A 17,550-nucleotide genomic window follows, 5' to 3' on the forward strand; every position below is an offset into this window, starting at 1 on the left:
AAAATGATAAGATGGTCCAGTTATGGATATAATGATAAGATGGTCCAGTTATGGATACAATGGTAAGATGGTCCAGTTATGGATATATGGATACAAGGAATAATATGGTCCAGTTATGGATACAAAAGATAAAGTGGTCCAGTTATGGATACTATGGTAAGATGGTCCAGTTATGGATACAATAAATAGGTGGTCCAATTAGGGATACTAATTACAATAGCTATTAATTACGTGCGTATATGTAGTACGATTGCATGGCATGATAATTTTAAATGTATAGATATACGTTGTGTGAATGTATGGTCCAGCTATGGATACTAGTAGCATGGGCAAATGTTAGTTGATAGAACAGAAAGAATATAGGGAGCAAGCCCTATCAAATATTTCCGTAGAATAATAATATGTATATAGATGTAAACGGATGTTATACAGAAAAGAACGAGTACATGTGTGTGCGTAGAGCCTTTAGGCCTCATGCATGCGCCACATGTTAGGATGGTAAATCCCTCTAACTTGATATGGTTCGGTGACAAGTAAGAAAAGATGGCTCAGTTATGAGCACGAGTAGGAGGCTCGGTTATGAGCAAGCGCATAAGAATATAGTAAGAAATGATTGATAGACATACATAGAGAAAGTAAATAATGAATGAGAAAGGTTATGTTATGTATAAATGTTTGAAAGATGTGATTTATTTATAAATCGTATCTTATGAAATGAAAGAAACGTTATAAGTCACTCAGCGTATAGCTGACTTTTAGTATGCATGCTGGTATTGTGATGACGTGGTAAGGTTGAGGTGTGTACGAGACTATCCATATTGAAGAATAGATAGAGAAGGAAGTTGTTATATAATAAGTTTTAAATTTCCGCTGCGATTTGTATAGACTTCCGCTGTATCAAACTGAGTTTATGAGTAAATCTAACGCCGAATTACGGCTACCGGGCTCGGGGCCTTACATCTGGAATCTCAAATTTACAAATTCGAAAAAAACTTTTTATACAACATTTGTCAAAATTATTTTGACCCATTACACATGGATAACTATGATGAATGAGATGAGATTAGAAAATTAGAAGGGAAATTGTAATTCATTTGCTAAAATTGTTTTGACCCATGACCCATGGATATGCATGATAAATGAGATGAGGAATTAGAGAATTAGAAAGAAAATTATAACTCATTTGTCAAAATTATTTTGACCCATGACCAATAGATAGCTAAAATGAATGCGAGAAGATGCTAGAGAATTAGAAAGGAAATTATAACCCATTTGCCAAAGTGGTTTTGCCTCATAACCCATGGATAAGTAGGGTGACTGAGAAGAGATATTAGAACAATAATGAATGTGAGATTGCCACACCATCATCATTATTTTCTTTTATTATAATTAGATTAGATTTGGTAATTTCATCTAGATAAACAAAAACTTATCTTGTTTAAATAGGTTATTACTCCATAGAGGTTTAGTACTAAGAGTCCCCTTTTGTGTCTTCGATTTCGATATCCGGTCTTACCTATACTTTATTATATCACGATCAGTACATTTGTCATTGTATTAGTCTGCTTAGCATTTTTTCCAACAACCCAACTATTTTAACTTGCTGCTCTAGTTATGTGGTGTAACATTCGTTACTTTTCAAACCCGAAAATCCGACCCATTTTAAATTTTCGGTTTTGTTTATTAATATATATATATATATATATATATATATTAATTTTCATTGCATATATTTATTAGTCATTGCTTACATATTTGAAACTCGTTATACCAGTTTTGTTACTCGTTCATCACTAATATTATATTCCCGACGACTTACGATCATCTTTCACACATTTTATATTGTTTTCATCAATCAATAAACGAAACTCCGGGTTCGAAGTGTTTATTAAAGTTAAACGAGTTGCGTTATTCAGGTTAAATATGAAATTAATCCATGAATATTAACTTTTATTCTATTTATAAAACATTTAAAAGGTTCAAGGTTATTATTGAAATTACAATTTAAATCATGTTCTTAAGCTATCTTGAAACTTCAAGGGCCATATGTGTAAAACAATTTAAAATATAATAACCCAACCCAACCCAACCCAACCCAACCCAACCCAACCCCACCCCTGATGTGTTTTTCCGGCATCAAAGTCCGACGATATTTCCGACGGCCGTTAAACGGCTCCGGCAGATCTTTAATCCCATAAAACACACAATTAAAATCAATTAAAAGCTCGTAAATTCGTTAGACCATAACGGCAAACGTAAATCATTGATTAATAACGTGTTTCAACGCCAAATTTACGCGTAATAATACCGAAATCACTGGAAAATGCAATAACGATCTTCAATTATCCTACACTCCAATTAAGCTTATAAATAGCCTCTAAACCTCCAACTAAACATGCCCCAATCAAAAAACTAATCTAACTTACTCTCTGTATTCACGTTTTGCTCCTCCAAGTCCGAGCTCTGGCCGAACTCCGTCCACCCTCATTTCTTAACGATTTCAGGTAATATATATACGCATTTGTTTCGTTTCAATCTGTAAAATCAAACCCATAACCTAATTGGAATAAACAGTGAATGGATTACACGAATTGAAAGCTAGGGTTTTTGAAGTATGAAGATGAACTTGTTGAATTGTTTATATAAAAACTGCTTCTGTTCAAACACCAAATAAACAAACTGGCTTGTGGTTAATACATTTTCATGTGGCTCAAAGGACCCGTGTTCAAACATGGGTTAGGCTATCATTTTTTCATTTTTTTCTTTAAAAACCTTTCTCTTTAGTGTATTAATTAAATTAATTTATTTAAAAATTATTAAAAATCAAATAAAATTATTTTAAGTCAAACAAAATTATTTTTTAAATAAATGTTATCATTTTCATCCAAAACCCCAACTTTTTCATATTCATTAAGTTCGTGAACCCCATTAATATTATAATATATTTATATATTTCGTTCACTTTATAATATTTTCTCGTTAATATTTATAAACACTAGATTAGTCGTTTTAACATAAAAACCTGTACTTCATAAATAATTAAATTCTCATATTAATAATGATTTATTAGTTTAAATAATATTTAAATATATAGTTCATTGCAACTTTAATATTAGTTTCGTTCCATTAAACTTTAATTCGGTAATTCGTTAAAATCATTAAAGATTACTTTATTTGAGTTCGTTAACCATAATAATTCGAGTTGAAACTATCACTAAAATCCGTAATTCACAAACATTATATTTCCCATAACGGTGTTAAATTAATCAAAAATAAGTTGAAATAATATTTAGTTCATTAAAAATACTATTAAAATTATCATGTAAAATACTATTAAAATATTCTAAAATATTGCTTAACTCCTAAAACCAAAATATTTAACTCTTGGTATCCTGTTAGCTAGTCTTTAAATTTTCGTATTTATTTTATTTATAGTTCGAGATGTTCGGTTGCTTCGAGTTCGTTATTGTGCTTTCAGTTTATATTATAATTTTGACTTCGATTTCGAGGTGAGTCTCATGTTTAGTTAATGACCCATAGCTCAGGCCATGTATTAGTCAAACCCTAACCTTTGGATTTCGATGTATTCATTTTATACCGCACAACCGAACTTTGGTTTATTTAACCCAGCTTAGGCTAGTTTAATATATTTCTCTAAATAAATAAAAACATATATAAGATAGTTACTAAATAATAAACGAGGCGAACTTAAACTTTAGAAAAAGATACCGGGCTCAGCCAACGGTATATAATTCTTACATATTGTTATTTGAGTGAACTGTGGCTTTCGTCCATGTGGTTTGTCCAAATCTGCGTTTTAGTCCAATAGTTTCAAATTTGCGATTTTTGTCCCTGTGAATTCATTTCACTTGCAATTAAACCCGAATTCACTAATCCCGTTAAGTCTGTTCGTTAAACCCATCAGCGTGTCCTTCACGTGAGGGGCAATTTTGTCCTCCCCCCCGCCAAATACACCCAGCCCCTTACATGAGGCGGCTTGCGAATTAGGAAAGGGGTTTATTTGGGGAGAAAATGACAAAACTGCCCTTCACGTGAAGGACATGCTGATGGGTTTAACGACCAGACTTAACGAGATTAGTGAATTCGGGTTTAATTGCAGGTGAAATGAAACCACAGGGACAAAAATCGCAAATTTGAAGCTATTGGACTAAAACCGTAGATTTGGACAAACCACAGAGACAAAAACCGCAGTTTACTTTTGTTATTTTGTATGTTTATGTTATGAAAGTTTATTATTAATTATTTTAAGTGTAATACATTGTGTTATGCATTTATGTATTTATTATGTAGATATTCATTGTTTAGTGGCCTAGTGGTAAGAAGGCTTGTGTTCTTAAGTGGACTCATGTTTGAATCTCACTTGTGTCACTTTGGATGGATATTGACAATGAAGAATTTGAGCTAGACCTTGCGAGGTTGTCAGTTCGGATCCCGAGCCCACCCAGGTAAAGTCCCACTTTATGTTACGTTAGAGAGTTGTGTTCTTATGGTGGCACAACGACTGTTAAGTGGTGTGGTTTCCTGGGAGAACGCTCAAGCCCAACTCTGAAGCCAGCGTGGGCCCGATTAAGATAACATAGTCTGCCAAGAGTGTGGTTGAAGTATGAAGAAAATGTTGTCGCTGATACGGCTATTCACGAGCCGAGCCGAACCAAGTGAAGGCTTGCTCGTTGCTTAGCTCGTTTACAACCGAACCGAACGGCTGAAATTCGAACCAAACGAAAAACGAAACGAGCCGAAATCGAATCGAGCATTTTTCGATAGAACATCGAGCGATTTCAAGCATTTTTATTTCTTTTTCACTTTAAAATTTTAAATAAAAAACAAGTTTAAAGGCTGTAAATAATATATTTTGTAAACAAGTTAGTAGTTTTTAGAAAACCATATAAATATGTTGTAAATTTTTAAGAGAAAGAAGTTTAAGGTGAGATATAATGAACATGTAAACAAATTTTTAGTCTTCTGAAAACTTGAATCAAATTAATAAAACTATAAAATTGACGGAGTAGGAAAAATTTAAAAGTGTTTAAAATATTATATACTTATATTTTATATGTGTTGTCTATATATATATATATTATATATATCTGTTCATATATAATTATATATAAAACTAGATTTTATCCCCCGTATTACGGGGGTCGTTTTACATTATTCGTTTTTAATATTTATATATGTATATTTGGATTTTAATTTTATTTATTGTAAGAAAGTTAATAATTAATATACGTAAGGTTTGATGATAACATTGTTTCACAAATGAATGATATGTTATAATCCGGTTTAAAAGCTATCTGGGTTTGGTGATACCCATTACCCGTTTATTTTCTTTATTATAAAATTGTTTCTTAATTATAAATAATATCTTTTTTTAAATAAAATAGAATATTAATTTTTAGTATATCCCTATTTTATTGGATTTTTATATCAAATATTTTATGAGATTAATTTTTAATATAATGAGATGCTATAACTAATTTAAAAGCTATCTGGGTTTAGTGAGACATTTCCCCATGAATTCGGGTCAAATGGGTGAGAAACTTTCATTTGTAAATAAAGCAATCTGATGGCTTGAGAAAATGGTTATTTTACATTTTTCGTTTTTTAATATTTATTTTTTTGGATTTAATTTTCTTTATTGTAAGAAAGTTAATAATATACTTAGGGTTTGATGATGAAAAAGTTTCATAAATAAATGATATGTTATAACCCGTTTAAAAGCTATCTGGACTATAAAATTGTTTATTAATTATAAATAATTTCTTTTTAAATTGGATATTAAATTTTAATATATCCTTATTTTATAGGATTTTCATATCAAATAATTGGTAAGATTAATTTTTAATTTAATTAGATGTTATAACCCATTTAACAGCTATCTGGTTTTGGTAAGACCATACTCATGAATTTGGGTTAAATAAATGAAAGACCTCCATTTAAAAATTAAACAATCTGGTGGCTTCCATAAAAGGGGAGAGCGACCACATCGCAACACATAGGATTTTAGGGTTTTTGTTTATATATATTATAGATAAATTAAAAATATTCGAGCCGAACTGAGCAGACCTTTGCTCGTTTACAAACAGAACCGAGCAGAGCAGCTCGTTTACAATCAGGCTAAAAAACAAACGAGTATTTACCGAACGAACGGCGAGGGCGTTCGAGTTGCTTGGACGGCTCTAGTTTATTAGATAAAAAGAAAGATGGGTTGGTTGGTTAATGATTATTCAAGTGGGCTGGCTATTTTGAAGTTTAATTGGGCTTGAGGATGACATTTATTTATTTGTTTTATGACGTTGTGTCGGTCCTCACCATAGAATCAATCAGCTCTGTTCTTTTAGATATTATTATTATTATTATTATTATTATTATTATTATTATTATTATTATTATTGTATATTGTGATTTGATACTTGACAAGACTAATGAATCCTCTGATTTGGCACAAAGTTGCTGCAATATCTGGTATGCTTGTTTAGATTGATTGATTTGAGTTTGAATTTGTTTGTTTAACAAAACAGGGATGGCAGCCCTTGGATTAGGCACCTATGGTGCTCATGGGTTCAAGCCCACCAACCCATCTTACAAAGAGGTCTGGAACACTGCTTCTCTTTACCATTTGGTTCATACAGCCGCATTGCTTGCTGCTCCTACTGCTAAAAACCCTAATATTGTGTGTTATGTTATCTAACCCCTCTTTTTTTTTCTTTTTTCCTTTTTTTTCTTTTTGTGTGTGTGTGTATATATATATATATATATATGATTGATTTGGTTAATTATAGAATAACTATCATCACCAGTTTCACATTTTCAATGTTCTCTTGTGATTTGTAGTTTGGAGGGCTTTTGGCAACTGGAATTGTTGCTTTCTCGGGGACGTAAGTTATATTTTTGAGCTCTTGTATATGTTTGTTATTCTGAATGTGTTACATAGGACACTTATTTTGGTTTTAAACTAAAGACAGCCTAGTCAAACTATGGTCTTTAATATTGCAGGTGTTATACAGTGGCCTTTCTTGAAGACAGAACATATGCTAAAGTGGCCCCCCTTGGCGGGTTTGCGTTTATTGCAGCCTGGGGAAGTTTGCTGTTCTGAAACAGAACAAGACTACAAAGGCTAGAGAGACAAGGATCGATCGCCATAGTTTATGTTTATCCATTTAAACAAGTAAATGAATATCTATCTATCTCATCTTTTAAGCATTTTCATGTTGGAGACTAAAATTATTTGTTTAACATAGATCACTTTTGTTCTGTCTCTTTAGTTGATATGCACAAAGCTTATCTGTTTCTATAATCCCGTTATGAGTTTGCGTATATGTTTGATTGTTGACAAAGTAAAGTTTAGGAAGAACTTATAACTTTTCTTAGCGATTCTTTTGACGAATTGGTAAATGAATCAAGAAAGCAAACAATTAAGCGTCTCTATGCAACTTGTCTCGTCACAATTTGTTGTCCCGGCTGCATCAAGGAGTGTAGTCATAGTGGCATGAACCATAACCTGCGGGAATAACCGAACAAAACTAATTATTAATACAGCCTGTAAAGATAAAGCATTCATGTGAAGTGTGAACTCAAATGGTCTGTTTTCTTTATTTTAAAAAGATAAAAACAAAGCCAAAATGATGGAAATGTTTCTGCATTCTTTAATCACATGGGTGCGACACGAATCTTTCGCGATTGTAACGCGTAGATCAATAAAAAACTTTTAAACACAATTTATTTATGTAAACAAATCAAGAAAAATGCGCTTACTAGGATCTTTTTGAGTTGTAATTGCAGCACTATTGAAGTAGCAAGAAGCACCATTATGCTTAAACTTTTGGTAATAAGCGTTAAATGCATACGAAGCATGATCTTTTAGTGTATTTGGATAATAACAAGGTTGATTATCTTGAATCATGCTACAATCTGCACCCCCTTCACCACATGTGTAATCTATAGCTGCTTGTAATTCTGCATCTGTTGCTTGTACATCTGCTATGCACCATTGCTCAAATTCCTCATCTTTGATAAATGAAAAAGTCATAGCAAGTAAAATGGCGAAAACCAAAGTCTTCAATTATTTATACACTGCATATTTAAATATGTTCTGTTGCTAACTTGCTATAGCATCATATGAACTGGCAGGTTTTTGAGATTGGTGACTATAATATCATAGATTATATGTATATGTATAAAGTATTAAGTATATACTATAAAACACCAACAACAAAAATTAAAGAAAGTTATGAAAATGAGATCTGAATTGTATATAGGCTATAACTTACTAGATTTTTGTGGGAGTATCACTACAAGAAGCAGAATAGGGAGCAAAATCTTTAGCAGAAAAGGTGACATTTTTGTTTAGAGAGAGAAAATGGTGTAGAGAAATGTGAATGAAAGAAACATATGGGGGGTTTATATACATGACAAAAGATGTGAACTGTTCTGAAATTGTTGAAACAATATCCAAAGATAAAGATGGCTGTAAGTTGTGTTGGATCATGTGGAAGGTGTCTCATTGTCTTTACACATGCACATGGGAAGTTTTCTTATTGGTGCCATGAACCTTCATCAATCATGCCCCCCCCCCCCCCCCAGCGTATATGATAAACAAACGCACCCCCTGTAAGCTAGGTTGTAAGTAAAATAAAAGTTGTATGATCATGATGTGACGGATTTAGCAAGAGAATCTGCGCATTCAGTAAAAACCATAAAATGGATACCCAATATCATATATTATTTCAAAATCTGAAATTGGTTGTGGCATGTAAAAGTTAAAAAGTCAAAAGTAGGTTTTGGTTAGTGTGTGGATGTTGATACCTTTTTAAAATACAAGGCAGGCAGGGTAAAAGTTATAATTGATACAAACTCACCTTCACTTAAAATAAAAGAAATTGCATAATAATAAAGTAAAGAACTAAAGATGAAGTATTCTGTTTCTTGGAACTATATATGCATGTGTGTGTATGTTTATTGTATTATGTATGATGATAATAGGGTCCAGAATTTTTTGTCCCAGCATCCGTTTTGCAATGAAGAAAAGTTAGACTTTTGTCACATATTTCAAATTGTTGTTCAAATTTAGCGTAAATTACGTAAGTTCATAAATTATTATGTTTGGTGTTATTTTTCAAGAATATACTTCACTTTTTGCTAATCAGTATCATGTTTGGTTCTTTTCACTAACTGATGCTAAACGTCTAATAAACTCAGGTGAAATGACAACTATTTTCTTATTATCTAAAAACTAACAAACTGAACTACTCCAGGTTTCTTCTTTTTTACCGCATGTTTTCTACTTTCTTTTTTCTTGCATGCAATACAGGGAAGCCTATTAATCACATCCTTAATAAAACGAATTATAACTATATTACAGCGGTTTGATAGGCGATGTGGCGGAAAGCAGTGCATGAGAAGATGGTTAGGGTCTTGTGTGTGTTGAGGTTGAAGTATGCTCCAGCTTGGAATGAGTCAAAAGGATGTTTTGTAAACACAACTGAAGAAACACTAATCGACCCCGGGCAGATTACGGATAATCTGGGGGTTAAATAGATGTTTCCCACGAGGGGTTAGATCCGGCAAAGATGGTTCTTCTGATAACCTGCAAAACAGACACCGTGAGCTCGTCACTGAGAAGGGGGGGGGGTACCTCCTTGTGACCACCCTCCGGCGTGAGAATCAGACTAGATTGCTCTTGAATATAAGTGTATATTAAGAGATTGCTAGAGCAGATATCAGGTATAAGATATAAGATACAAGATAAGATAAGATGATCATACCATTTGGGGTATTTATAGCCGAAGGTAGGTTTCCAAGAAGGTATAGCCGGCTGAATAGTATTCCTGTTCTACCAACTGTGGCCTACGCACGTGCCATGCTGGTAGTTGGTGGGTAGGCAGCGGCTGACAGTGACCAGGCCTGCTGTGTACTATTCCTTTTCCACCAACTGCAGGCTATGCACGTGGTATGACAGGAGTTGGTGAGTAGGCAGCGGCTAATAGTGACATACAGTACAAGAGCATGCTGCTCGCCATACTGTTGTCAATGAGCTGTCGTATCTCTGGTCAGATCTTTTGCCCATACCTCGTCAGGTAGAGTACAAAAGATCATCCAGTATCGTACGGACTAGCTCATTTGGGCGGGAGTATTCCCCCTCCCGCCTTTGTGCGGGATTGTTCCCGGCTTTGCTCATTCCTTTTTTAGATGACATTACTGAATTATTTTGAGAGCTAAGTGTCTTGTGCGTGTAGCCTTGCTGCGCGGGTGGCCTTCCCTGATGGCTTGTATCCGCAGCTGCGGGAACAGGCGGAGTACTTCACCATTGGGAGGCATTTCCTGCGGGAACAGCTTGCGTACTGCGCGTAAGGACGTCGCGTCTCTGAGCATGGTGGGTCCTGCGGATCCAGTTGGTTTCCGCGCAGACGTCTCTCTTCAAGGTGAGTCCTGCGGGTCCAACTGGGCTCTGCTGGGACCTACCTCTTCAAGTCCCCCCAGTCCAATGTTCTTCTCATGAATGTTTAATAAGTGAGGTGAACTTTTGGACTTAAGCAAAGGGTTTTGAAAAGGGTTTAGTTTTAAGGTTTTCCATGGGGATTCTTCCCGTGGAAGTCCTAATGTCACTTGCAGAAATTCCCGACTTTCCTGCTTGATCTTTGGGTATGATGCGGGTAGGTCTGTAACCTCCTCGCAAGTCAGGAGCGTTGAGTCCCACTTGTGTAGATTCTCCATGAGGTTTTGGTAGTTTTGAACATAGTGATCAATTATGTTAAAACCACCAATTCCATCTTGGAGCTTCAAACAATGTAGTTGTCGACGTTCCCGCTATGCGGGGATGTTATTCCCGTTTCCGCAAGCATGGCCCAGAAGATCCTTCTTGGTTTCAATTCCCTGCGGAGCGCTAGGTATGTGAAGGGTTTTGCCTTGACACTGTACCCGCACTCGTCTTACGGTTACTTTACTTCCAAGGTATTCCTGGCGTCAATTCCCTGCGGGTGCTCAGTATGTGAAGGGTTTTGCCTTGACACTGTACCCGCACCCGTCTTATGGTTACTTGGTTGCCGAGGTATTATTGGCTTCAATTCCCTGCAGGTGCTAAGTATGTGAAAGGTTTTGCCTTAACACTGTACTCGCACCTGTCTTATAGTTACTTGGTTGCCGAGGTATTATTGGCTTCAATTCCCTGCAGGTGCTAAGTATGTGAAGGGTTTTACCTTAACACTGTACTCGCACCTGTCTTATAGTTACTTGGTTGCCAAGGTAAGGGGTATATTCCCGCTTACTTTTGAATCTTTTTGAAATTTTGAAATTCGAAGAGTTGGTGAAAGGATAAGAACAGTCCAAACTGTTGAAACGTCGTCCGACGGTTTCTTCTGACTGTGTCAGGACGTGCAGGAAGTTATGGTGACGTGAAAGTACATGGTCATTCCAGACGCTTTTTCAGGCGCGTGGGCGCGATTTTTCGGGCGCGTGGCCGCGAAATTAATGGCACGCGTCCTTTCAACAGCTGTTGCCAGCTTGCACTTTGCCACGTGTCACAGTTTCATTGCACCTGCGATTTCTCTCTCTTCCGCATTAAATTCATCGCATTAATTGCGATGAGTATATAAAGGGGGAGAGGGTCCTTTGCAATCCACACTTTCACTTCTCTCTTCATCTTCTAAACGATTTCCGGCGAATACTCACTATTCCGTCGAGCATTCTTCTGAAATCGTTTTTCTGTTCATCCAAACATGTCTTCTTTTGCCGAGGAGTCTGACGTGTTCGTCGAGAATCCGTCGTCCACTTCTGATAAGGACGACAAGAGCACTGCTGGCGAGTGCCAGTGCGCTCTTCCTGCCGAGCTTTTTCAGTACATCGTCCGGAAGTTCATGCTCGAGCCGTTCGAGCCTGAGTTTCCGGAGCCACACCAGACGGTGTACGATGCTCCGAAGGGCAAGATAGGGGTGTACGCTGCATTCTTCATTTATGGGAATCTCAGGTTCCCATTGACGAAGTTTGTATACCGTGTCTTGGAGAGGCACGGTGTGCATCTGACGGAGGTACACCCGATGGCGATCGCCAAGATCCGCCACTTTGAGTGGGTGTGCCTCATTCTGGGCGTTGAGCCCCATGTTGACCGCCTGATGACCTTCTATTCTTGGAGGTGCATCCAGGGGTGGTATACCTTGGTCAATCGGATCAAGGGGTTGAAGATCTGCGCAACCGAGCGCAGTCTTCGTTCGTGGAAGCGGGAGTTCTTTTATATCTCCGCTCGCGTCGTCCCGATAGCGATGACGTTTAAGAATGGGAGTGCACTCCCCGCCCTTCACGCCCCAAACTACCAGGAGGCGGAATGGTTCGCCAAGATCTCCCGGATCCAGACTCCGGTGTACCGCTTTGCGGAGTCTGGGATGGTGATGCTTGGGATGAGCCGGGTGTGGAAGGAGGCGTCCCAGATTCCCATCGTCCTCGAATACGGTTTGAACTCTGTCCCTTACGGTATGCTCTGTCTTCTTTGTTGATATAGGTTTTTCTTCTAACTGTTTCTTTTTTTATTTCAGAGGGGAACGACTTGCAGTCTCTCCTGCAGCCGCGGGAGAGTGATGGTCCCGCTCGGATGGGTACTCGTGCTCTAGATGAGAACGAGTTGCCCATCCTTGAACAGACGGCGGATCGGTTCGTGGAGGTCTACCCGCCAGGCCACGAGATCCTGAGCGCCAGGCGGCCAGGTAAGGAGTTATTCAACCCTCGACCTCTCAATGCTGAAACCCCTGCTGGAATTCCTCTAATCTTGTCTTCTGATGAAGAATCCGCAGATGGTCCTTCGTTGGTGCGGAAAAAGAAGGCTGCCGGCGGGAAGGGGAAGGCGAAGGTTGCCTCCACTGCCGATCCGGTGCATCGGTCTGATTCAGAGTCCGAAAGCGAGGAGGTGGCGGGGAACCCTGGTGGTGATAAGACCACTGCTCCGGAGGCTGAGACGACCGTCACCTCCGAGCAGCCCAGGACAACGATGGTGAGCGGCGTGAAGAGACCGGCTCCATCGGGTTCGTCCCAGCCTGTTCGCACTTTTAGGCTCAAGAAAACCCGTAAGTACAAACTTCCTTTACTTTTTAACTTCATATCTTTCCGCCATTATACTTATATCTTCTTTGTGCAGGCGTGGATGCTACCGCATTCCAGGGTGGAGCGGGGAGGAGCACCTCCGGACCCATGACGGTAGGCTTGGTCAACCTACCTAAGGCGATGACCCAGGCGGCTGCGCCTGCTTCAGTTGTTGGTTCAGTTGCTCACCCAGTTGAGCCAACTGTTCCAACTGTGATGACATCTTCGCCGGCTGTCAGTGCCATATTTACTGAATCTTTCACTGAGCCGCGGTGACTATTTCTGCGGGTACTTCCGCAGCGGCGACCACGGTTGTGAGTTCACCTCCGGTGAGTTCACCTCCGTTGGTTTCTACCGCGGCGGCCTCCATGCCTCCTCCGACGTCGGCAGCTACGGCCGATCCTTCTGGTATGCTTGGGGCTTCTCGCCAACCTTTGCCTCCTTCCCATCTGCCTGACCTCTTGGATGGATTTCCCTTGGGTTCAGGTGATAGGTTTGGCGGCTATCGGCCTGTTGTCGACCCTACAGGTGCGTAGGGTTCTTTTGGCTTTTTTTTTTTATCATCTTTTCCTAACTGCTTTTTGTTTTTTGCAGTGTCGGATTCCAATGAAGTGTATGTTCCACGATGGAACATCCGCCGAGGAACAACCCTTCGCACGCCTGTGGAGTGCGTGGAGTGGGCTCGTCACGCAACTCCCAGTGGTGCGTTGGGGGAAGCAATGGCTAGCTACCAGGAGGGTAGGCTAACCAACGAGCTTCGGATTCTCCTGGCCCGGATGCAGCCGCGCGTCGAGCTGCTCTGTCGTGAAAACGACAAGTTAAAAGCAGCTCGTATTCAAGAAGTAGCTCAGGCGCGGGCTGTCCGGGAGGAGAACAAGAGGCTTACCGCAGTGGCTGCGGAAAAGGAGAAGGCCTTCAAGGCCCTCGAGGTTGAAGTTCAGGCCCGGCTCGAGGCCCGTTCCAAGGCTGCCCAAGCTGTTAACGAACAGCTTTCGCTTGCTAAGGAAACTGCACGGAACGCAACTGAGAGGGCCACCAAGGCTGAAGCTGTTGCAGAGCCTCTACGCCTCGAGAATGAGGAACTTAAAGCCAAACTAAAGGCGCTCCAACATGCTCATGATGCCTTGGCGATGGAAGACGCCAAGAAGCTCCAAGAGATCTTGGACCAGTGGGGGGTGCTTGACCACACTGAGCGGAAGCTAAAGGGCGTTGAAGAGGCTGCGGCTAAAGAAGTGTTGCTTGCCAACCTCAACAAAAGTGAAGCCGAACGCGCCCATAACCAAGCTCAAGCTGCCCTCCAGGAAGCTCTGGTTACCAAGGAATGGCTTCTTCGAGAAGCGTTGTCGCAGGTAAGCTTAGCTTCATAATGTCTTCACGCTTTTCTTTGTAAATAGAAAAGGTTTTGATACTTGTATTTTTTCTTGTAGGTTGTGCATCGAGTCTTCACGGACACATCATACGACGATGCCATGAGCGCAGCCCTCAACGCTTCTCACGAGGATGGGGAAAAGGCCGGCTTCCTGCTTGGTCTAGGGTTCGTTGAGAAAGGCATCCCGCCTTCCAACTTCCCTTTATATGATGTTGATACTGAAGCTGTATATGACCAAACAGTGAATCAGTATGCCGCCTTCCCGCATCCGGTGGTGGAGAAGGTGAACGAAGTTGCTGCTGCTGATGATGGGCTAGCCATTCTAAAGACCTTCCTTGAACCGCCACAGCCAACTGATGGTGCGGGTACAAGTGGGTTTGGAGGGAGTGGTCCTGAAGCTTGAACCTTAAGATCCCTTCCCACTGTTAGGATAGGTTTAGCTTGTATAGATTTATATTCTTGTAGGCGGGTAGTTACCCGGCCATTCTTGTAATGAATTACTATGAAATATAAATCTTTGTGCGGGTAAGACCGCTACTTTCACTGGATGACTTGCTTTATAAACGTTATATGACTTGCTCATGCATACTTTAGTTTAAATTAGCAATTTTTCAAGTGTTTAGAATAAGTTAACCTTTGAACGTGGTAGATAATAGGTTGAAGTTTTGCTTCCTCCTTCGTGATTGTGCGTGTAGGACCGTCACTTGCACTTAGTAGGATGGCTAAACTTTACCTATATCTGACCTGCGTGGAGGTTTTCCTCATCTTTTTGTTAGAAATTTTCTAAGTGTTTAGAATAAGTTAACCTTTGAACGTGGTAGATAATAGGTTGAAGTTTTGCTTCCCCCTTCGTGATTGTGCGGGTGAAACCGTCACTTGCACTTGGTAGGATGGCTAAACTTCACCTATATCTGACCTGCGTGGAGGTTTTCCTCATCCTTCTGTTAGAAATTTTCTAAGTATTTTGAATAGGGTAACCGTTCGACGCGTGGTTGTCAATAGGTTAGTTCGGTTTCTTCTATCATGATTTGTGCGGTTAAGACCGGCACTTTCATTTAGTGGGATCACCAAACTTTACATATGACTGACCTGCGTGAAGGTTTGCCGTTTTTTGTGTTTATGCGGGTTTTGCCGCCTTCCACAAGCAACGATTTCTTTACACTTATTTATGCGGTGAAAACCGGCATCAGTGTTTTGAATAAATTAACCGTTCGACGCGCGGTTGTCAATAGGTTAGTTCGGTTTCCTCCATCATGATTTGTGCGGTTAGGACCGGCACTTTCATTTAGTGGGATGACCCAACTTTACCTATGACTGACCTGCGTGAAGGTTTGCCGTTTTTTGTGTTTATGCGGGTTTTGCCGCCTTCCACAAGCAACGACTTCCCCACTTATGTATGCGGTGAAGACCGGCATATCAGTGTGGAAAGTTCATAAGTATAAATGTAAGATCATCAGCATCGATGTTCTAAGGAGAATCATTTCCATTAGAAGTGGCTCTGGGCCTTTTCTTTACAAATTTGGAATTGATCTACATGCAAACTGTGTAATTGAGCTCCCTTCCATGTTGTTGGGATGGGAGTGCCATCGAGCCGATATGCACCTGGTTCGGGATCTCGTTGTTTACGCAGTATGTAGTCTCCAACATTGAAGCTGCAATTTTATTCGTGTTTTCCCCAACTGGGGTTCTACACGCATCAGCCTGCTCAGCGTTCGTTACGCCACGAGGTGCGCGAGCGTCCCATCTCTGACAAATGCTTCGACGATGTCCTTTACGTCTGTGCATTCTTCAGTGTTGTGGCCTTTTGTCCTGTGAAAGTCACAGTATTTGCTCCGATCAGCATTGTGACGATGTCGGATTATTGGAGCCTTTGGCCATGGGAGCTCCTCAGTGGCGAATATCTCGGTGACGCTTTTGATGAGTGGCGTCCATCTGGAGTTCTGGTTCGACTATACGTTATCCCTTCCGCCTAACCGATGTTGCAAGCCGGATGAGGTGTCAAAGTTTACCCTTGACTGCCAAATGCCTAGCTTCCGCTTTTTGTTTAGTCGGGCGGTAAGGACGTTGTCTTCTCTTGTTTTCTGGGTGTAGAGGTTTGTGCTCTGGGGGAGATCTCTACCCAGTTGCTTCTCCGTTTCCGCAAAGCGTTTAGCTGCTGTCATGATGGCATCCCATGTGGATGGCATGCCATCTTTACCCGTTAAGGTGCGGATGAGCTCTGGGTCGTTCGCGCCCTGGATAAAAACAGCGCGAACAAGATCTTCGCTAATATTACCCAGACTTAGCTTCTTTGAGTTGAAGCGAGTGATGAAGTCTGGCAAAGATTCATCTTCCTCTCGAATGCATTTGAGGATTGTCCATTGCTCTTCGGTATACTTTCTTTTTTGGCTGAAGTGTTGGCTAAACTTCTGTTGGAAGTCTGCCCAATCGTAGATGTGGTTGACCGGTAGACGATCGAACCACGCTCTAGCTGGCCCAACAAGCGTCATTTGGAACATGTAACACCACGTAGGTTCCGTCCAATTACTGACGGTTGCCCCCGCTATGAATCTGTTTAAATGATCGTCTGGATCAGATATACCATCGTAAGTGCCGATGTTGGACATCTGTTTGGCACTTTTCGGGGCGATTGCTTCCGCAATGTCCCTTGCAAATTTGGACGTTCCCGCATTTGCCGCAGTTGGTCTAAATGCTTTGGAGAAGTCACGTGGGTTTCCACCCGCGTTTTTTGGTTTGAAGGTTTCTCGAAAATGACTTCTCGGTTGGGAGTCCGTTTCCTTACGCTTCCCTCTCGCCCTATGACGAGGGTTTGCGTCACTATCGGATTTCTCCGAATCATCGTCAAAGTACTCTACGAATTCATCAGCCTGTTGGAGTAAACGTAAGCGCTCATCCAACTCAGCTTGGAATTCTTTTTGACGTGCTTCCGCCCACGCTTTAACTTCATCGAGTGTTTGGCGGGGGAGCCTCGTTCGTTGTCTCTCTAACTGGGTATCGGTGAATCCCAGTGAGCGATTATTTACTGCACTTGCCCCAGCTTGGGTAACTGGGGTAGTGTTCGTAAAATTTACTGCACTTGCCCCGGCTTGGGTAAC

The 17,550-nt window shown here is 40.1% G+C and overlaps 2 protein-coding genes across 2 annotated transcripts; one reads left to right on the forward strand and one right to left on the reverse strand.

The window, feature by feature from the left end:
- The first annotated feature begins 6,446 nt into the window (after nt 1–6,446).
- On the forward strand, nt 6,447–7,176 carry LOC143560469 (uncharacterized). Its single transcript, XM_077048764.1, has 4 exons — nt 6,447–6,486; nt 6,543–6,694; nt 6,856–6,899; nt 7,018–7,176. The coding sequence occupies exons 1-4, from the start codon at nt 6,447–6,449 to the stop codon at nt 7,115–7,117; spliced, it is 336 nt and encodes a 111-aa protein (XP_076904879.1). The 3' UTR covers nt 7,118–7,176.
- A 232-nt stretch (nt 7,177–7,408) lies between these two features.
- On the reverse strand, nt 7,409–8,379 carry LOC143560470 (major pollen allergen Ole e 10-like). The gene is made up of 3 exons (XM_077048765.1): nt 8,292–8,379; nt 7,777–8,028; nt 7,409–7,522 (listed from the first exon to the last, which is right to left on the reverse strand). Exons 1-3 carry the CDS (start codon nt 8,359–8,361, stop codon nt 7,488–7,490), a joined length of 357 nt encoding a protein of 118 aa, XP_076904880.1. The 5' UTR covers nt 8,362–8,379; the 3' UTR covers nt 7,409–7,487.
- Between the last annotated feature and the right edge of the window lie 9,171 nt (nt 8,380–17,550).

This window comes from Bidens hawaiensis, unplaced genomic scaffold, assembly GCF_021521415.1.
Source record: "Bidens hawaiensis isolate Kalapana, Puna unplaced genomic scaffold, B.hawaiensis_p1.1 tig00020341_1, whole genome shotgun sequence".
NCBI classification, from domain to species: Eukaryota; Viridiplantae; Streptophyta; class Magnoliopsida; order Asterales; family Asteraceae; genus Bidens; species Bidens hawaiensis.

Excerpts from the sequence above, each read along its gene's own strand:
- LOC143560469 (XM_077048764.1), top strand. The coding sequence starts at position 6,447 with ATGAATCCTCTGATTTGGCACAAAGTTGCTGCAATATCTG. Across the intron at positions 6,487-6,542 it reads CAAAGTTGCTGCAATATCTG|GGATGGCAGCCCTTGGATTA; the intron begins GTATGCTTGTTT and ends TTAACAAAACAG. Across the intron at positions 6,900-7,017 it reads ATTGTTGCTTTCTCGGGGAC|GTGTTATACAGTGGCCTTTC; the intron begins GTAAGTTATATT and ends TTAATATTGCAG.
- LOC143560470 (XM_077048765.1), bottom strand. The coding sequence starts at position 8,361 with ATGTCACCTTTTCTGCTAAAGATTTTGCTCCCTATTCTGCTTCTTGTA. Across the intron at positions 8,029-8,291 it reads GATACTCCCACAAAAATCTA|ATGAGGAATTTGAGCAATGG; the intron begins GTAAGTTATAGC and ends CATTTATCAAAG. Across the intron at positions 7,523-7,776 it reads TACAACTCAAAAAGATCCTA|GTTATGGTTCATGCCACTAT; the intron begins GTAAGCGCATTT and ends TTATTCCCGCAG.